At 43.8% G+C, this 21,081-nt stretch overlaps 2 protein-coding genes across 3 annotated transcripts; both read right to left on the bottom strand.

Annotated features, from left to right (window-relative positions):
• Positions 1–645: 645 nt before the first annotated feature.
• cpz (carboxypeptidase Z) lies at positions 646–12,309 on the bottom strand. 2 transcript variants are annotated; one of them, XM_049571265.1, is made up of 13 exons: positions 11,961–12,309; positions 11,416–11,448; positions 10,792–10,843; positions 9,789–10,111; positions 9,458–9,673; positions 7,037–7,233; positions 4,468–4,629; positions 4,208–4,366; positions 3,957–4,092; positions 3,719–3,858; positions 3,316–3,415; positions 1,827–1,972; positions 646–1,557 (listed from the first exon to the last, which is right to left on the bottom strand). In XM_049571265.1, the coding sequence occupies exons 1-13, from the start codon at positions 12,052–12,054 to the stop codon at positions 1,354–1,356; spliced, it is 1,962 nt and encodes a 653-aa protein (XP_049427222.1). In that variant the 5' UTR covers positions 12,055–12,309; the 3' UTR covers positions 646–1,353. The 2 variants fall into 2 exon arrangements, with proteins under 2 accessions (XP_049427222.1, XP_049427221.1); XM_049571264.1 differs by having other exon boundaries at positions 6,998–7,233.
• Positions 12,310–14,486: 2,177 nt separating this feature from the next.
• gpr78a (G protein-coupled receptor 78a) lies at positions 14,487–17,544 on the bottom strand. The gene is made up of 3 exons (XM_049571266.1): positions 16,626–17,544; positions 16,325–16,438; positions 14,487–15,438 (listed from the first exon to the last, which is right to left on the bottom strand). Exons 1-3 carry the CDS (start codon positions 17,297–17,299, stop codon positions 15,195–15,197), a joined length of 1,032 nt encoding a protein of 343 aa, XP_049427223.1. The 5' UTR covers positions 17,300–17,544; the 3' UTR covers positions 14,487–15,194.
• Between the last annotated feature and the right edge of the window lie 3,537 nt (positions 17,545–21,081).

The raw sequence follows: 21,081 nt of genomic DNA on the forward strand, positions 1-21,081 counted from the left end.
CTCTCCAGTGAGAAAGTTCGGGTGAAATGTGAAATGTTTAATTTAATTTAAACTTTTCGCAACGCAGAGCCTGTTAGCAAAACTACAGTGTTAAATTTATTTAAAAAGAAACCGGTGTCATCACAGATACACCACACACCTGAGGGCGCAAGGATACATGCAGCACGCGCCGAGATATAAGCCCCATATCTAACATAAAAAATTGTGTTCTTCCGCAAGATCATTTCTAAAACGTGAGCATGAGAAGGATCTTACGGGCTAGACGAAGCACCTTTATTAACCCTGACATTGAATTTTCTTTTCTGATAACTTCTGAGAACTACTTCGACCTTTCACTTGAGACTTAAATCCTGCACAGACTATGAAAGCAAAAAATGAAACCACTTCTCCCCCACGTGTCAAAAAAACCTCAATAAGTTTATGAAAAAATACATTAATTATTGGATGAATGGAAAGTACAGACACCCCTCATCATCTATTACTAGACTACTCATTAAGTCGCCAGTCTGCCATTACATGTTCTCTGGCACCCTCTAGTGGTCAAATGCTGTAACATCCTCTTAGAGCTGAGAAGTGTAAAACCAAGTGGGACCTTTTTTATACTCTTGTACACATTAATAATCATTTTAAAATAAAGAAATGGAAGACGATATGCCACAAATATTTAATATTTATATAATATGCTTGGAAAAATGCTTGTGAAAAACAAAGCAAGAATTTCCACTGTTCACAGTTGGCACAGTATTGCTGCTAATCCAAGCTCAAATGTAATGCTCCATATTAAGTGCTGTTACAGGCCCAGAAAATTCTGGCTGTAGCACTTTTGCCTTGTATAACATATAAAAATGTGGCTGCAACATACAAGAAATTCACCTGTTGCATATAATAACAAAGAACAGTCATATCTGAGTGAAATTTGTACCCACTTAAAATTTTTTATAAATGTGCACACAGAGACATTTTTTGCAGCTGCCGTCACATATGAAATTGTAATGTGCAATCACAATACTCAAATAAGTGCATACAATTATTTTTGACTGTGAACATCTTTAACAGTTTGGCAACTGAGGCATCCATAAATCTTTTATTTCCCCAGTGGTTCAATTTATACTTAAAACAAATTAAATGCAGCTGCAAAGCAATATTGGCCAAAACTCCGCTGACAGGCCAGAATTTAATTTGTTGCCTGGTGGGAAAAAAGCCTATTCACATCCTTCCAGGAAGCACTGAAACCTGTGTAGATAGATTCCTGCTACACAGACGCCTCTAAGAGCACCAGTAGGACTGGATGAAGGACCGTCCATCACCAGTCTCGCTGTGGTATTCCAGGATCTTCATTGTGCTGTGATGCATCTAGACACTTCGCAGGAGCCAGTGTGGAGGTGTGATGCCAGACTGGGAGAAGTAGTTCCACCACCATGGTTTCTCCTCACGCTCTATACCACCCTCACCTATGTCTGGCTCGCTGTAGCGTTCAAACTGGTTGTAGGGGTCGAATCGATCCCATGAGTCAACTGTGGGGAAGAGGTGGTCATTGATATCTGGCTCTATGGGAACCTGGATGCAGGAGGAAGGGGTGAAGATAGAGAGCAGGGCTAATCAGTGATCATCCATTTAGTAGTCACTGTTTTTGAACTTGTATTTGTGTTAGTTGTGTTTGTGTCTATCTCTACCTGCCCAGGGCCTGCAGATGGATATTAGCTGGTAGCTAAATCCGGTACAATAAATCTCTACTAAAACTACACCGTGCATGGGTAAAAAATAAGATTAAAAAGGATATTTGAATAGCATTTGGTTGAATAAGATAATGAAGACAAAAATCCAACCTTCTCCAGGAGAAAGTCGACACGTCCAGCCTTGGTCATACTGTGAGGCAGATAAACCCTCTTACTGACCCTGGAGTAACCCTTGGCTGTGGCTGTCAGGATGTGAGTACCAGGGTTCAGCAGCCGCCAGTAGTCTCCATCTTCAGCTGGAGGGAGGGGAACAGAACACAGTCATACAGTCAGCATTACAGAAAAGGGGTCAAACAAGTGAAGGAAGAGAGGTAGCAAAGGAATAGCACAGTAAAAAGAGCTAATGTGAGAATCAAAAAGGGAGAATGTGCAAATAAACAAGTCTACAGCCATGCTGGTGGCTCTGAGAGGATGAACATGGGCACAGCGGTGCTTTGAAAAACTAATGTTAGCGCACTGACATACTCACAATGTCAATGGGTAACATGCCAATGTTTAAAAATAAGATGTTTACACTGTTTGCCAGCTTAATTTCATCCATTAGCATCCATTTCATCCATAACCCCCCCCCCCCCCCCCCCAAACCATATGTTCTATGTTCCCCAGGTCTTCTGTTCCCAGGGTCCAATGTTTCCAGCATCTTAGGTTCCCCAGGTTCTATGTTCCCAAGGTCAGATGTTGCAAGGGACCTGAGTTCCCTGGGTCTGATGTTCCCAGGGCTCTAAGTTCTGAGGGTCCTATGTTCCCAGGGTCCTAAGTTTCCAGCTCCTATGTTCCCCAGGTTCAATGTTCCCAGGATCCTGTGTTCCCAAGGTCCTATGTTCCCAGGGTCCTATGTTACCAGCTTCTATGTTCCCTAGGTCCTATGTTCCCAGGGTCCTAAGTTTCCAGCTCCTGTGTTCCTAATGTTCGATGTTCCCAGGGTCCTGTGTCCCCAAGGTCCTATGTTCCCAGCATCTGTGTTCCCAAGGTCCTATGTCATGTTTTGTTTTTCTTCTTCTCTTTTAATTGGTTGATTAAAATATGTTTGGGAGTTGTTCTCCATACAAAATGACTATGTACTGCACCCCAGAACATTGGACCTTGGGAATACAGGAATAGCCACGTTAGGAAGCTAACTTTTGCTAATTAGCACTGAATACAAAGTGCAGCTGAGGCTGATGGAAATGGTAGTTTTGCAGATATTTAGTCATAAACCAAAGAATCTGACATATTTAAAGTTTGATGATACTTTTGGTGCAAAAGGAAAAGTTAAGAAATCATTAAAGTTATTAATGTTCATCCTGAGAGGGACATGAATGTTTTATTGTAATCCATCCAATAGTTGTTGAGATATTTCACTCAAAACCACAAACTCATGGTGAAACATAAGGTGATCACCAAAGTCATCAGGATTCATCATCTGGCAACCATGAATATCTGTAGTCGTTGTGGACCAACTGACTTTGGTGAACTTTGCAAAATGTGCCTCACAGCTACACCATAACACCAACTTCTTGATGGCTACAATAAACAGCAGTAAAAAATTATCAAAGTTATACCAGCTGGAAAATATGTAACCATGTCGCACTGTGTTTACCTGTGGTGACATCTTTCCTAATCCCCCTGACAGAGATAGTTGCACCTTTTATGCCATTTCCATCACGATCCTTAACGACTCCCTTTATCCCTCGATGGACCTGTTTAGGGACAGGAAGCACAATGGAAAGCCATATTATCTCCTTGTCTGCCTACTTTTGCTTGAGGACAAGTGCCTAAATCCCCTACATGCACTTTCTGTATAGTCCTTGTAAATATAGGGACATAACTTGTTATTAATATTGTTTTCATCCTTTCTGTCCTTGACTTGACACGCAGCTATCATTTCACCCTTTCCTTGTCAATTATTCACTCTTCCACTATCAGCTGAAATAAATAATACACGGTAAAAAAAGCACACTTTAACACAAAGTGGTCATCAAGCATGTCTCACAGGCACTTACAGACTCCAGAAAACTAAGCAGAGCTTCCTTATTCCTCTTCCATTCTGGGTAGAGCTCAGCTTCAGAGGGGAATTTGTCACAGCCGAGCTCCACAGTGATTTCCAGACAATTGGTATGCAGGTAGTTGAAGTCTGACATACCTGCAAGAGAGACATGTACATAATGAGTTCCTCGCAAGCAATGAGAGCTGTGGAAAAACGAACTCATACATCTCTGTAGAAAAAGTTATGTATCTCACCGCCAGCAAAACTGTACCACAGTGCACCATTGATGATGCCCCTCGTTCGGTAAAAGGAGGCTCCACATCTGTCTGTGTCATTGTTTGCCATGGTTTCATGGGCGTCTGCGTAGGTACGAGCCAGCTGCTTCAGAGCCTTAACATGAGGTGATTATGTGGCGAGAGAGGAAATCCAGCTGTACTGTTTAACTGAACCTTTTCAGCAACCATTAATCCATCAATTCAGACATCCCTCTATCCTCGCTCCCTACCTGTTCATCTGGGGTAGGTGAGAACATCCTCTCCTCATGCAGGTGTCTAGAGAAGTCAAAGGGATAAGAGACCACCAGATCCCCTCCATGAAGGCTGGCAGACTGAACGAAGGGCAGTGACCTGATCCATTTCATCACTGCATAGGTCTCTGGTGCCACCTACAGCCCAAAAGAAAGCTTGAATTATTGTGGGAGCCAGGCTGATGTTCTGTATCTAATGAGGATGAATCTCTGATAAAAACTAAAAACTATACCCTTACCTTGCCAAACCAGTAGGCGTCAGGGATAGGAATGTGGTCAATGCGGTAGTGCCTACTGCGGCGGTTCCGGTAGAAAATGGAGGTAAGGTCCGGAAAATTGCGGTTGAGGTCAATATTCTGGGCGTTGGCCCGTCCACTGGTCCAACCATTCAACAAGTGACCCTGAAACATTTAGGTTCAAACAACTAGGACTGTTAGAAAGTGTCAGAGAGTACGACATGGTTCAGGATGATGTGATGTTAGTGGGAGCATTAATTATATGAAGAAAATATTGAGCAAATGATATGAAAATTAGTCAGAAGTACAGGAAGGAACCTGTTAGACTATCTTTGTTAATTCTATTGTTAACATGTAGACAAGACCATATATCCGTCATGAGCAAAAGCAGCAAAGGCACTGTTATTGTTTAATACTGGAGGTGAGCAGAAAATGTGTTTGATCCATGATCTAACCATCCAAACAATCATAAAAGGATTTTTGGATTAAGCAAACTGTTGCATATTATTACAAATTATAAGAAGATAAGTATATGTTGTCATATACAGCACAAATATGGGAACAGTTTGAGGTTTCAGTTTACTCTTTGATACACTAAGTATACCTAAGCAATTACTTTAACACATGCAACAGACAAAATATGATTAAATAAAATATTTTCGGCCCAAAATATCATAATATTAACAAAAGGTACAACATGCTGCACACTTTCATTAATGTTTAGCCATGTATTCATTGTGAATTGTGCAATCAGACGGTCTGTCAGTCTAACACTCTAGTCTAGTTTCTGCAAACCACAAATATGTTACATCTCTGTGTTTCAAACCAATCTGATACCTATGAGACATACAACTTTGACAAATTCATGTCCTTCTGGTCCATCCAAAAAACTTTCTCTCTGAAAACAGAGAAATGATTATACAATAAGGGGTTACATTTTTTCAGCCCCACTGCCCAAAGAAAATGGTGGCATTGTATGTTTCTGTAAACCATGAATGCGTTACATTTGCATGTTTCATACATATCATATGAAAGCAACGTTTCTAAAATGACAAAGCATAAAACCTGACATTGTCATCCAGAGGTGGAGGCGGTGGATGGCATGTCACCTAGGCGAAACGCCTGCCAAGCTGCAGACAACTGCTCGTGTCCAACAAACAACAAAACTGGTGTTGATGTAGCATGTCATTGCTGTGTTTCCAGCAGCACCAAACGTGGGTGTTTTGTAGCAACCGTCACCGTTTATTCCAGCAGAAACAATGCCATGAATAGTTGTTGTTTTTTCACTAAGACAGCACTGTATTTCCTGCCAGTATAGTGGCACGAAAAGCAGTTGTTTTTTTACAGAGACACTGCTGCTTTTCCAGCAGGGATTGTGCCTGCAAGGTATTTTAAGCCAAAACATGGTCTTTTCCTAACCATAATCAAGTGGTGTTTCTGCCTAAACCTAACCACACATTAGCCACAGCCTTTCTGTAATGTAGAGTTTCAAGTTAACCACTATATAATATATGCAAATATATCTGCGGTTTGCTCAAACATTAAATGCCAACATTTTTTTCTAGCAATTGGGTTGAAAATGCCTCACTTGGAGTATTGCCATGTGTAACATTATGCCTGCCAAGAAGATATCAGGCTCTAGAGTACATTTTAGATTGCACATTATGTACATGGACAATGGTGTTTTTCATAGTGGACCTCACAATGTGACACCAGCCCCCTATCAAATGACAGCTACAAACATTTGACCATATGATCAGAGAACAGCACACATGCATGTGGAGCTTGTTGAAGGTGCAGTTACATTGTGTGAGACATTATTGAATACGTACACAGCATATCCACTAAAAGGTTGTGTCAGTATTGTTATACTAAGCATTAAAATACTCAAGAGATGCCAATGCAGAAGTCCCACTTTCTCAGGTTTGTCACACTGTTTACAGAAAGTTGGTCTCAGTAGCTTTGGATCCTAAGCCATAATAATGTAAAATAAACAGAGCTGAGGGACTTATGCAAGTGCTAAGCAAGCTAGTGAAGTGATTAGTGTTGTATTCTCTGGTTAGTAGCGGAACAGAGGGTGAAGGTAGGAGGTGGAGGTTCTTGAGTACTCTGATCTCTTACATCCAATTTAGCAACTGAACCAAGATTGAGACACAACAGTGTCAGTTAGACAGTTAAATCTAGCCAGCAGCTTCCCAAAATCACTGATTTACTACTGCTTGTCTTCTTGATCTTGATACCAAAATTGATATATTATCAATTTGTTATAACCTTCAGCATAACATAGTAAAAGCAAACTGTGTTTTTTTTGCTAGATATTTCACATTTGACGGCCTCTATGTCCACGCTACAGCATTGTCATAATGTTGCTCAATGGTGTCCCATTTCACAACCCACAAACAATGCTCAGACACCCTCTGCAGAGTACCTCATTCCTCCACCTCCACACCTCAAGCCGGACAGACAGAACACACAGTGGAGTGAGAGCGCGGATAATGGCGGTTTGTCTTTTCGTTCTGTTAACAGTATTTACTTCCTGGTTGCTGAGCTCCGGGTCATTGTTATCCTCTACCTCTGCGGCCGCCAACTCATAGCCATCTGGATTCATGGAGGCCAGAAGATGGATGCGAGTGGTGTTGATGATAGTCTGAATTCGGTGGTTCCCCAGAATGTACTCTGAGCACAGGTACTGAGCCAGGTATATGAGCAGCTGGCGGCCCAGAACCTCGTTGCCATGCATGTTGGCCACCATCTTGACCTCTGGCTCCACTACAGTTAACAGACAGAAGCATGGACAGAAACAAGGTTAAAGCTGCATTATCTAATTTGGCCACCTGGGGGCAGCAGAACAATCTGTAAACACTGAACACTAAATACCTCTATGAGCGACACCTCTCACAATATGCATAGTAATTTGATTATTTATGAATATAAAAATATTTATTGGTACAGCTTTATAAACACACCACATGTTGAATTTATAATTTCTGTGATTCAGTGTTAGCAATTTATTCTAAAAAAATGTAACTGTTTGAGAGAAGGCTTGTAGCCTTTAACTGGAAGGCAGAAGGAAAGCATCATCTTTTCCTCCAAGAAACACTACTTAAAGGTTCTGTATGTGACATTCAGAACGTTGATGGAGCTGTCAGTGTTTGGAGACGTCAACTGAGTCATCAGCTGCTCTACAGCTACCAATCAACCCATAGCATAGCAACACACCCTCTCCGTCAGCCTATCATCTCACTGCTCCTCACTTTAAATATGGTTCTTTTTCTGCCTGCAGTCCCTTCATGCTGCAGATATGCATACCCTTATCTTGCATATACCCTTTATCTTGCTGCCGCTCAGATGTCCCACGATCACAGATAATCACCCTCTGGTGTCTGAGCGCCATAGACTGTGTTGAAACCTTATCAGCACAAATCATCTGTTAATCTGTACACTTTTATTTTGCTTTAAATTTCATCTTTATTTCATTCTTGTGTCTCTCCCAATTCAAATATAGCAGCAAATCCACTATTTACTATGTAAATATATAGTGGCGTAATGGTGTGTTGTAAACTGAGCTTCTCTGTGGTTTGTTGAAATAAGCTTTAACGTTTTAGTTCACTCTTATTAAACTGTTTAATATTTACATCCATGACCTACCTGCCATACAATCAAGGAATATGCCTACGCAGATGACCTGGCCATTCTACTCAGCAAACCATCCTGGGAAGCAGTAGAAGAGGGCCTCTCTTCAGACATGAACATCTTGTCTTCATACCTAAAGAACTGGCGCCTCAAGCTCAGTGTAGACAAGACCACCTCATCATTGTTCCAACTCTACAATTAAGAAGCGACCTGTGAAATGAACATCATGGTTGACAACACCCGGCTACAGTTCCAGCCCTCTCCCACATACCTCGGGGTGAAGCTCGACAGAACACTGTCATTCAAACAACACCTGGACAGTGTCAAGGCAAAGACAACTGCCGTACCGCGCTGATAGGTCGTCTAGCCGGTACCACATGGAGAGCCACCACAAAGACACTGCGCATTTCCACTGAGGCCTTGGTGTTCTCCACCGCCGAGTACTGTGCACCGGTCTGGTGCCGTAGCCCCCACGTCAAGAAGCTGGACACTGCCCTCAACACTGCCCTACGGACTGTCTCTGGGTGCCTGAGAGCCACACCAACAAAACACTTACTAGTCCTCGCTGGTATCGCTCCAGCAGAGGTCAGACGGGAAGCAGTAACGTTCATTATGGAGACACCACAACGCACGCATCAGCGTCTGCCCCGACAGCAATGGACAACCCTCAGGGTGTAGGACGCTTCCGTGCAGCAGTGCAGAAATGGGGCCTTGTGGACAGTACAAGCAGCAGTGTAAGCAGCTGCCCCATATACCGGCCAATGAATGGCGATCGTGGTCTAATCGACCTGGATGATGACACGCTGGACTGGCTTGCATCATCAGAGCTGATGGTCTAAGGACATACGCCAGGAGAAGAAGTTCACTCTTACGACTGCCATTGTATTGTTCCCAGCACACAGCTATTCATAGTGAAGAAGTGCTAATAAACACTGCATGCTCCACCAGCCTAGCACCTAAGATAGTGACTAGCTAAGGAACATCATGGAGCATTAACTAAACAGACCAGAGAAGAGCTCAATGGAGAGTAAATACTGGATTTACATCACCAGGGCTCCATAAACATGCCTCCAAATTAATGCTAATGTTGCTCAGTATCTGCTGGGTGTGTTAATATGCAACGTCTAACTACTGTAGTTCCCCATATCAACATTAAAAGATGATGAACAGTGTTTTGTTTACAGCTTGTTTCCACTGCCCCCAAGTGACCAAAAATCAGTTAATGCAGGTTTTAAGATGGATATTAGTAACTCAAGGTACTGTAGGCAGGATGATGAAGAAGAAATAGGTGCATTTCTAGAGGAATCCCACGATTCTAACATTATCACAGAGATAATTTACACTGGTCCTCCTTACTCACATAGCTCGTGCTGTCCTGGGTTGTTGCTGAACTCAATAACCAGCAGATCCCTGCCCTCTGTGCTGCGTCCGATGCTGTAGACATGAGAGATATGGGAGCACTTTGCCGCTGTTCTCTTCAGTAAGCTGTACATCTGGGCGTTGGTGGTGTAGGTGAACTGGATGATGGTGCTGGGCTCTTCAGGAGAGAGGCTGGACAATGCTAGCTCCTGTCTGGCTGGAGGAGGGATGCCAGGATTTAGAGAAGGAGAGAAGGATTTGCTTGATTGTTTGACAGCGCACTAAAGGTATGCTTCGGTCAAAACAGTACAACACAACAGCGTGACCTTTACCTCTCAGCCCTGCCAGTGGGTCAAAGCAGCCCTCCTGGTCGCCAGCAAAGAAGCGGTCACAGTCTAGGAAGTAGGGCCAGGCCATTTCGATGGCTTCAAAGGCGTGGGCACAGTCCTTCCTCAGTGCATCGCATGAGCTGCGGCAGGGTTTGATCATCTTGTCATTCTGGCAGGGCGAGGCGAGCACAGAGCAGCCGAGGAGACGTATCTCAGGGGAGCACTCCCCGTTGAGCAGGCCATGGATGACGCTGAGGAGGAGGTACTCTACCCCCGACTCTGCCTCCATGCGACTCTTGTGGCCAAGGATGTTGGGGAAGATGGTACTGAAGCAGCAGCATTTCAACAGAAGTTGTTAAACATGATGTCCACAATGGAAAAGGAAAAACAGCGATGGCTTAAAGGTCCAGTGTGTCAAATTTAGGGGGATATATTGTCAGATATGGAATGTAGTATAAGAAGTATGTTTTCTTTAGTGTATAATCACCTGGAAATAAGAATTGCTATGTTTTCCATACCTTAGCATGAGTCATTTTAATCTACATCGGGAGCAAGTCCTTGCTTTTGGAAATCACCATGTTGCACCATTATGGTTCTACAGTCTTCCAAAACAGACATACGCACTGGCTCTAGACAGGGCCATTTGTGTTTTCGTGTCAGCCTCCATAGTTTGCAGCCCCTCTATTACCAAAGGGCGGAAAAAACACATATTTTTTAAACATGAAACTGCTTTATTCAGTGTTTTTACCAGTTTAAATGACTAGGTCTGTCTGTTTTGGACAGGAGGAGATCTCTGCGGATATTGCAGTTCCCTGTAAAATCCTCCTGAACAATGAAAACAGAAGGAATTCTAACCGGGAGACGTTTCAGCTAGTCGCAATCTGCAATCCTCGCTGCTACATGCCACTAAATCCCCCAGAATCTTACACACCGGACCTTTAAATTTTACTGTTTTTAGTTGGCACTGATTGTCTCACCCACATTAGTGCCAACCACTACAACCCACCTCGAGTATTCCATATCATTACAATAGCCCAGGTTCAGCTCTGTGCAGGTAGCTGTGGGAGAAAGTAGGCAGAGAAATTACAATTTTTAAATGGGATGTTGATTTAATTTACAGTTCAGAAAGTAGTCATTTGGTCGTAATTTTACTGCTGAATCTATAACCATTTTAGGACTCAAAGTAGCTTCATCTTTTTAGAGCCTGGCTGAAAGACCAGTATCTGTCCCACCTCTAGGAGCAGTCAAAGACACACTATGATCTATTGATTATGTGCTAGACCTGGCAGGTGTAGCACCTGGTGTTCCAAAATGGAAAAGTACAGTATGGGATTTTTGAAGCTCCATAAATCCTCCCCTGCAGGTTGAGCACAGTGCTGCTGCAGCTGGTTCTCCTTTCAGACACCAGTTATCTGCAGAGGAGGCCTGTTGCATCTTGCAGTGGCACATGGTATTTCCAAGAATTCGGTTTTCAAACCCTGTAGGTCAAGTCTAAGCCTGGAAATTAATCAAAGTCTAATTTTTAAGTAGACAGGCCCTGATCTGATTCTGGAGCTTGCATACAAAATCTGATCTTGAAAATCCATCACAGATATGGTTTAATGTAAGGGGAAATTAATAAGCCACCTACGTTTTTCTTCCAACACGCTGTTGCTGCATTTCCCTGTGAGAGAACACATGACAAACAACAAACAGCATGGAATATTAGTGGGTCAGAAGTGAAACACTAGGGGGCGACATCTTCAAAAGCAAAAGACGAGCCAATGCAGGGGCCTCTGCTTTAATACTGTTTATGACAAGTCTGGACAAAAACGGCAGGTGACAATGTGTATGCAACATGAAGCCACATCTGCATGATGACGAGACGGTATAGGCCTACAAAGGAATTTGGCTGTAAACGCTGCGAGAGACTGAATAACACAGAATGACGGGTATTAATTAGATCATTTCCAGCATATGCTGTGTTAAGATGTAAATCAGGATGCGTGGTGCAGTCTGCCTCTCAGCTCTATCGGCTTTATATTGATTAGGAGCGTCAGAAGTAGGCTCGTCTTCAATCGTCCATGTTGCTCATTCAAATAGGCCTTTAAGTTTTGTTTCCAAGTCATCACGCATTAGTGTCCTACAGTACGCGTATTTCTATGATCCATTAGTCTGAAGTTGAAGTGCTCTTACCTAAAGCTTCGTCTCCTGGGTGACAAGTCTGCTGCGGGGCGCAGCAACAACTTTTCGTCAAGGCAAGAAACAGCAGCAAAAGTCCTAAATGCATGTTGGAGTGCAGTAACGGCGGTGTTGTGATGTGGCAGTGTGTCTGTGCGTGTGTGTGTGTGTGTGTGTTTGGAGCTGCAACTTTCCTGTTCTCTAGGCTGGATGATAATTACCACCCACGGCACGGAAACCTCCTTCTTTTGTCTGCGCGGAGCATCCCTGACCCGAGAAAAAAAGTGCGCCGCGCCAGGATTATGGCTCACTGCTGTGCGTTACGAGCGAACGCCGATCATATTTCACTGCACAAAGCTCTGTGTGTGTGTGTGTGTGTGTGTGTGGGAACATGAGGAAGAAACGTGGCTTGTGGGGGTGGGAGTGAAGAAAGTTCATGCCTGTTTGTTTGACATAATAAAGTTGCTTCACCGTTTCAGTGCAGGAATAGATCTGAGCACCATTAGTCTGTGAAACCTCGTCAACCTTCCTGTCCTCGCTGTTTTATTCATATGATGATCATCTGTTATTATAGCCTACTTATATAGGAATGTATGGTGTGTTTATAGCAGCGGTTCCCAACATAGGGGTAAGGACCCCCTAGAGGGTCCCAAGAAAAATATGAGCGGTCACCAGACGATTACAGCAATAATAAGAAAAAATAGCCGGACAAAGGTTTGTCTATTTTTTGATACTTTACTTGACATACACTGTTTTTAAGGTGTAATATGATCTTGTCTATGTGTTTAACTAACTGCTTGTCTGCTTTTTATGTTGTCTTTTCTTGTGTTTTGTGTGCCAGAGACAGATTTCAGCCCAGTAACCGGGGGAAATGTTGGCATTTTACGTTTCCGCAAACTACAGATATAGGTTAAATTGGTACATTTCATATTTATCATATATTCTTATACTTACGGGCGGCATGGTGGTGCTGTGGTTAGCATGCTCATTGGGTGGGGGAGCCATTCTATATGGAGCTTGCATGTTCTCTCCATGTCAGCTTGGCTTTTCTCCGGGTACTCTAGCTTCCTCCCACAACCCAAAGAGGATTAGGTTAACTGGTGAGTCTAAATTCGCCGTAGGTGTCAATGTGAGCGTGAATGGTTGTCAGTTTCTATGTGTCAGCCCTGTGTTAGTCTGACGACCTTTCCAAGTGTGGGCATTTTAAGGTGCGGACACACCAAACCGACATCAAAGAACTAATGGCGACGAAAGCCAACTGTTGCGTCGTCTACGTCGCCTTACGTCGCCCTGTGTCAGTGTTGAACACACTACATGGACTACATCCGACGGCCAAGTAGCACGGATGTTCTGCGCCTGCGTGAGAGAGTGGTAGGCCTACATCCTGTCAGTCGAGGAGTTTCCTATCTGTGCAGCCGAGCACCGCAGCACCTCCACGGACTATTACATCCAGACGGTCCTGGTGTTTCCGCCGCAGGCTCCACTTCACTCAGCTGCCCGATAAACCCGCTGCTTCTTCCCACTTTTTTTAAAGATATTTTTTGGGGCATTTTTTAGCCTTTATTTGATAGGACAGACAAGTGTAAAGGGGGGAGAGAGAGGGGGAGTGACATGCAGCAAAAGGCCACAGGCTGGAGTCAAACCCGGGCTGCTGCGGCAACAGCCTTGTACATGGGGCGCCTGCTCTAACCACTAAGCCACCAACGCCCCTGCATCTTCCCACTTTAACCTGAATAACAAACCAGGGCTGGGTGCTCCGGTTGGATCCAAACGGAGAGCAAGCTGGGAGGCTAGCGGAGGCTAACTGGCTGTGTTTCCCTCTGATCATGCTGCGGCTAACGCTTTGCTAGGCGCTCCCAGCTAGATCCGGTTTGTTATTCAGGTTAAAGTGTGTAGAAGCAGTGGGTCTCGGTCAGCTGAGTGGAGAGGCTGAAGAGGAAGCTCCTGTTAGCCCTGGTTTCACTACAGGCAGATTCACTCGCTACAGGGATGAAGAAATAAAACCTGAACAGCCAATCAGAGTGATCTCTCTCACCGACAAGCTCTGCCACCGATTCAACATGTTCAATTGGCCGAAAAGCTGCCGCCGCCGTAAAAAAATTGTCGAAGGTGCGGGACACTGCAAAAACTAGGGTGACAGACATTCACTGACGGCCCGACTTTGGTTGACGGCCGACCATCAGCTTGGTGTGTCAGGGCCTTTAGTGACCTGTCACTGTGTTCCCACAAGAGATAGTACTACCAAAAGCAGTTGTTTTTTACCGAACCATTGCTGCATTTCATGCTGCGGTAGTGCCACAAAAACAGGATATTTTAAGCCAAAATATAATATTCTCCTAACCATAATCAAGTGGTTTTTGTGCCTAAGTTTCAACATGTCTGCTAATGCCTAAATGTAAGATATCCGTGGTTTGCAGAAACATACAATGCCAACGTATATTCTGGTGGCTGGGTTTCAAATTTCAGCCCTGGTGGACGATTAAGATCTCTTCTCTTCTCTTCTTCAGGCAAGTAAATTGCTTTCAGCTGTTGTGTTGAGACATTTCATACCACAGAAGTTGTGAACCACTGCTACACAACTTTTCCTTCAGAATATTGCCAGAATCTGTTTTTTTCACTCATGTGTACTCATATGGCAGACTCATAGTGTATCTGTGGCAGTGTTTATTCTTTAATCTGTGTTTTTTGCTGTGATATAACATCTTCACACATCCTCACACTTATGTTACACTCAACATGTTAAAAATGGCGCTCATCAACACAAATGTTAACATTAGCTTTATAACAGTCATAAGAAGAAACATTTTTTCAGCTCTTTCACTGAAACATGAAGACCACTTCCTGACAAGTTTGAGGTTACTTCAACAATACATTTACATTGATGATAGTAATAAACATAGTGTTGTGGACTTCCTGTGGTGTGTTCTTGGCTATGCCTCAGCAGGCAAACTGATGAGCCCTATGGAAACAGCAGTCTATAGAGGCTGAAGAGGCCTTTGGCACACATAAGGGGCCGGTGTGGGCTCACTGAGCATACATTGTTTGTGTCCTTCACAGTTCTCTCATTGGACAACAATGTGGCCCAAAGAGTCCTGAGATCCACGTCCATGTTAAAGTGTCCTTGAGCAAGACACTGACTTCCTTCCATCTGCAGGGCTGCTGCTCTTCAGAGACCCTGACCTCTAACCTTCCCGCAGGAGGGATGCAGGTGCTGAATCATTTAATCATTTAAACATTTGCGCATCAAGCTCAGGTGATTCTGGCAACGCAGTTGTCGTCTGTGGTGTCCAGCGTGCTGCTGGCGCTGTGGATAGACAGCGAGTAGTGATCCTTTCTCAGAAAACGACTGATGATACCTACTAGGACTTTTCTGTACTGATGCCGCAGCAGGCAGTAGACAAACGGGTCGCTGGAGGTCTTGGCATAGGACAGACATTTGGCAGTCATGCCCCAGTAACGGGGGATGTGCACAGAGGGCAACAACTCAACCAACCTGCAGATGGAAGAAGCAGAAGAAGCAGAAAAAGTCAATAGATCGAATCACTGTGAAGACATGCTAACATCACTTTTGGGTAGACATCTGGCAACTGATGTGAATAGCAGAGATATGTAAAATCAGTGATCTTGTTTATTTCTGTTGTAATTTTCAACTGTAACTGTTTGTTAATGTTTAAGATGCATAGTTAAATTCAGTAATCTGACCTATCTGCGCTTATTTTCTGCACTTTGTTGCTTGGCCAGAGTCTTTGATAAATCAAATCTACCACAGAAGCTAAGCAACGTATTCATGTGCACATTGGCCACAATAAAACAATAAAACCCTCCTTAAAAAATCAATATCAGTTTAAGCATACACTACATTTGGAATATTTCTCCGCTTTACCCACACAATAACTAATCAAAGCAGCTGTAGACCAGTAACCCCCATGTTCTGCAAAGTAAAATTATTGTTTTTGTCAGTGGAATCTGGCGGATTTGAGATTGAGTCTTCAGTCCTCTGTTGTTTTTGAAATGTATTTGAAAATATATTTCTGGCAGCGTATATGGGCTTCCATAGACCATTATGTCTGTGTATAAGTAATCTTTATTATTACTTGAGGCTGTAGTATATCACTCTTCATTGTATGATAATAAATTATTAGGAATACTTTACAATATTACTCTCAACACAGATTTAACAAAATGAATGTCAGCTTCACTAAGGAAACAAATCTGGGTTTTGTAAATAAATTATTTACCGGTGTGTTCAGAGTGTTGTCTCTGTGTGTGAAATGTTACACCACAGTAAAACTGAACTTTGAAGAGGCAGGAGTCATGTGGGAGGTTAACCAACTGGCCTGACACAGAGACAGTAGGCTTCTGAAAGAGCAGGCTGTTACCTTGTTATAACGTAGGGTGAAAAGCAGAGGATGAAGGTGCCGATGAAGATGCAAATTTTTTTAGTGGCGCGTTGCCTCCTCTTCTTCTGCTCAGCCAGACACCTCTCCTTCACACTGAAAGACACAGACACAGATTAACTAATGTATGATATAAAACAGCGAATAAATTAGTAGTATTATAAAACAGCTTTTGCACAGCATTCTAAAATAAGTAATGTTAACTTAATTTTCTCCATTAAAACAAGTCAAACTGCACTGGAATCAGGTGGAAACATGATTCAGCTTCTCCAGTATACTTTACCTGGGGTGAATATCCACCAGCAGAAGCAGAGTCTGCACCGTAATGACATCTATCCTCTTGCAGTGCGACCTGGCCACTCTCAAAACTTTCAGGTAGGCGAAGCACAGCACCAGGAGGCAGAGCGCGAAGCTGCTGCAGTGGAACAGCGCCGTGAAGGTCGCATAAGCGGCCAGCTGCGACCTCTTCTCCCCGTCCAGGTAAACGGTGCACGACGCGTAAGTGTGGCTGTAACCTCCCCAGTCCATGAGCAGCTGGGTCAGGGAGAAGGTGAGAGAGTGCAGCCAGGAGTACGCCACGATCAGAAAGGCGTCCCTGTAGCGCATCTTGCTGGAGTAACTCAGGGGAAACATCACCGCGATCCACCTGTCCATGCTGAGCGCGGCCATGCTCAGCATCGCATTGGCGGTGAGAAAAGTCTCAGCAAAACTGACAGCTTGACAGAACAAGTCCCCGAAGGGCTTTGCGCTCTGGGCCACTCCGAGAAAAGTGGCGGGCATGTTGATGACAGTGAGGAGGATGTTGGAGAAAGAGAGGTTCAGGATGAAGATGCCGGGCACGTGGGAGCGTAACTCGGCGCTCTGGGTGAAACATAACAGCACTGACAGGTTTGTCAACAGCGAAACGACAGCGATCACCACAATGGACACTTCCAGTAGGAACTCCGGTATGCTCATCTCTCGTGGCTTAAGAGCAGTCGTGGGGAGGATGCAGTGGAGAGTCTGCCATGCTCTCTGCTCGTGCCCCCCACCAGCTGGCCACTTTCCCGGCGCACATGTGCCAGACGCACTTGAGAGCCAGAGACACACGGGGAGAGCTGTCCAGTGCTGAAACGCCCAAACAAGCCTTTCTGATATCAATCAGTGGCATGAGCTACTTTTTTATATGTTGCCTGAGCTATCCAGTGATTAAAGAGTTGATCTTTTTTTTATTCCTCCAGTAACAATTACCCTCCCGTTCTTTAGTCCACAGTGAAAAGCTGTGGAAATTATGACTTCAGGTTACCAAGTGCTCTGTTTACTCTCGATCATGCGCACTATCCGGCGCCTCCTCTCCTTGCTGGCAATGCCGTGCGCCCTGCACGTGCAGTCGGTAGCTGGCTCATGTGACGCTTGAACAATATTCATGCAAGCAGGAGTTAATGTCAGAGATGGGGATGTCATGGTGTGTGCACATAGATTCCACACCACCCCCCAAAAAGATGACAATGTGATTTTGGTATGAAAACACTGAGTGATGGAAATATGTCTGTGAGTGGCTTTAAATATGAGAAATATTAATTTGTGGTGTGTGTGTGTGTGTGTGTGTGTGTGTGAGAGAGAGAGAGAGAGTTACCATTTATATCCCCTCTTTGACATACAGTATAGTCTATTCGCTTCAAACACATTCCAGTGCATCAAACTGTGCACATAGACACAGTAAAGCTGCGACCACAGTGACAGATTTAGTCCATCCCACAAAAAAACATCAGGTGCAGCACTCACACACACACACACACACACACACACACACACACACACAGAGCAGAGAGAGAATAACTAATCTCCATAGCAACACCAAATCTCTCGTGGCTTCATCACTCTTTGAACTTCATCTTCTTTTGCACTGATTTGTGTTGATCTCCCCTCAAATGCCTGTAAGAAACCATTTGCCACAACACGTTTGTTTAAATGTGGTTCTTGAAAATATATCACACACCGTGTTAGGCATGTGTAATGTACATTACAAATGCAGGTTGAGGAAAGAGCAAGGGAGGAGTGAGAGGAAAGATGGAACCAGAGGATGAAAAGAAAATGGATTAAGGGGGAGGAAGGTGGTGTGCAGGATGGATAGATAGAAAAACGGATGGACTTGCAGTTCCCAGAATGTCTTACGGGCAGCTTATAATCTGTTTCAGGTGTTCAGTTAACTCTATACACCTTACAAACTATAATGAAAATGCATTTTTTACCAAAAATCTTTCACTTAAGAAAGATGTTGGAAATGACTTTGAAGTGAATATTTGTGTGTTCGTGTGTGTTTTCTAATTAGCGAGTCATTGCTGTGTTTGCAGCAGCTTTTTGAGTGCCAAATGTGGGTGTGTTGTAGTGGCATCAAAAGCAATTATTTTTCACAGAGACATCACTGCTTTTCTCGCTGTGATTGTGACATGAAAAAGAAAGTGCTGTTAACTGCGACATTGCTTCTTTTCCAGCTGTGGTTATGGCACAAAAATATTTTCTTAATCAACACATCACTGCACAGAAAATGATTGTTTTTTTTACTGAAATAATTCTACATTTCCTGTCAAGATAGTGACATGAAAAGCAAAATTTTTTATCAAGACATTGCTTTATTTCCTGCCAGGATAATGGCACAAAAATAGATCTGTTTTACCAAGACATCACTGCTTTTCCAGCGGAAATTGAGGCACATAAAACAAGATCAAGATTGTGGCACGAAAAGCAAAGTTTTTACTGAGATACTGCTGAGTTTCCTGCCAGAATAGTTGCACGAAAAGTGGCGGGTTTTTTGCAGAGACAATGCTGCTTTTCCAGCAGGGATTGAACCCCCAAAATTATTTTAATCTTAAACATTTTGTGCTAAAACATGATCTTATCCTGGCCATAACCAAGTGGTTTTTGTGCCCAAACCTAACCACATGTTATCCACAGCATTGTTAAAACATAAAATTTCAAGCGTCTGCTACAAATCACATCCAAACGTAATGTATCTGTGGTTTGCAAAAACATGTTTTCTGATGATTGGGTTGTTAATTTCGGTATGTTCAATCTTCCATGCTTTCTGCAAGCATGCAAGCATTAGTGAGCTAGTGTGTGTGAAAGCGTGGGCTGCTATTTTCTCAGTATGTACATATTACATATGTTTGTCTATGGGCATGAAGGAGGGCTGCGTAGCTTTTCTTCCCAGTAGCTCCCATGTAGTTTATCCCTCTTGTCCCCGAGGGCTCCACTTATATTAAATCATTAACAAGTTCTTAGAGGATCACATTTACAGAATATGCAGCAACACGCCTGATGTGCTGCCCCTTCTGTTGTTGTCCTGCTATCCTCGGTGGAAGTGCTGTCCCTGAGCGTGTTATCTTAATGGCTATTTTGCCGTGGAAGAAAAACCCCTTTGTTGCTAACAAGGAGAAAGAGGGATGAAGAAGAGGGAGAAAAAGAGGAAGAGAGGGAATGAGAAATCACCCCTCAGCCAGAAGGAACCCTCTTAGTGGTCACGTGTATACTCTGGGTTCCCAGAGCTGGAACGGCTGTTATGCAAGCAACAGAATGCTGATGGCACAAGCACTTAAGAAGTCCTGTTAGCAGGCAAGGGGTCCATCCGACTTCCCCCTAAGCCACTGCCCGTGGCTCTGTGACTCTGTGTGTATGCCGTGAGTTTGCGGGCCATTACATAACATCACAATTCCCACGGTCAGCAACACAATATGGAGCTCCCTCATCACCTTAACTTCGCCTCTGTTCCTTTCCATTTGAGCTAGTAAATGATTTTGCTCTCTGTCCACGCATCCATCTGTCCAACCATCGCTCCATCCTCACTGCTGCACGCAAGCCAGCCTCATTCCTCCTGAGGATGGGGTTGCCTCAGGTTTGGCTCCCTGCAGGTGAAATTTGTGATGAAAGTGTCCACATTTGAATAAATCCTCAACAGCTAGCACCCCTGGTACAGCTCTTTACTACTACTGGAATGCTCATAGTGACTGAGAGAAGTCCTTTTTGGCAGCAGTGACCCTGATCTGTCTGCTGTGCTCAGTTCAATTCTGCACTCAAAGGACCTGAGAGCCAGGGCATTTTGTCGAGGTAATAGTAGCGCGCCCCTGTCCAGGGATGATGTTGTCGATGATGGTGATGAGAGAGGAATAATGTGGGATGAGACAATAATGTGAAGAAGAAAAAGAATGGCAGCAAATGTCATGGGTGAGTGTTTCTGGAGCGTGGGAGTCTGGGTGTAAAAATAGGTCTTAGCCCTGTGAGCTACAGAGCAAACGCTCCGCACAGAAACGCTAACTCACACAGACACTCACATGTCCAGACACACACATACACTCGCTTTCATCCATGCTCTCTGTCATTCTCTCCCTCTCCCTCCCTGCCTCTCTCTCCTGTTTCATCTCACCCTCAGTCACGTGCTAACAGTATGAGAGCCTGACTGGGGAATCAGTGTGTGTAAGTGTATGTTGATGTGAAGGTGGGAGACATTTTTTTCACACGTTTGATGATAACATAAACAATATCTGTCTCACTTGAGTGAACCTTTAACAGCATTAAGAAGGAAACATAGCTAATGATGGAGTGTTACATGAATCAGGTCAAATCTGTGACCTTTTTTTGTTCACTGTCGGGTAGTGAAGAGATCACTGATTTTTAAACAGATGTTACAAAAGCCAGGTTGGGAGAAAGTTACTGCCTCAAGAGAGGGAGTTCAAGTGTCTCGGGGTCTTGTTCACAAGTGAGGG

The sequence above is a fragment of the Epinephelus fuscoguttatus genome, linkage group LG3, assembly GCF_011397635.1.
Source record: "Epinephelus fuscoguttatus linkage group LG3, E.fuscoguttatus.final_Chr_v1".
Lineage (NCBI taxonomy): Eukaryota > Metazoa > Chordata > Actinopteri > Perciformes > Serranidae > Epinephelus > Epinephelus fuscoguttatus.

Excerpts from the sequence above, each read along its gene's own strand:
- cpz (XM_049571264.1), bottom strand. The coding sequence starts at position 12,054 with ATGCATTTAGGACTTTTGCTGCTGTTTCTTGCCTTGACGAAAAGTTGT. Across the intron at positions 10,844-11,415 it reads CAGCGTGTTGGAAGAAAAAC|CTACCTGCACAGAGCTGAAC; the intron begins GTAGGTGGCTTA and ends TTTCTCCCACAG. Across the intron at positions 3,416-3,718 it reads TGCTTAGTTTTCTGGAGTCT|GTCCATCGAGGGATAAAGGG; the intron begins GTAAGTGCCTGT and ends GTCCCTAAACAG.
- gpr78a (XM_049571266.1), bottom strand. The coding sequence starts at position 17,299 with ATGAGCATACCGGAGTTCCTACTGGAAGTGTCCATTGTGGTGATCGCT. Across the intron at positions 16,439-16,625 it reads CTGGTGGATATTCACCCCAG|TGTGAAGGAGAGGTGTCTGG; the intron begins GTAAAGTATACT and ends TGTGTCTTTCAG. Across the intron at positions 15,439-16,324 it reads TCACCCTACGTTATAACAAG|GTTGGTTGAGTTGTTGCCCT; the intron begins GTAACAGCCTGC and ends TTCCATCTGCAG.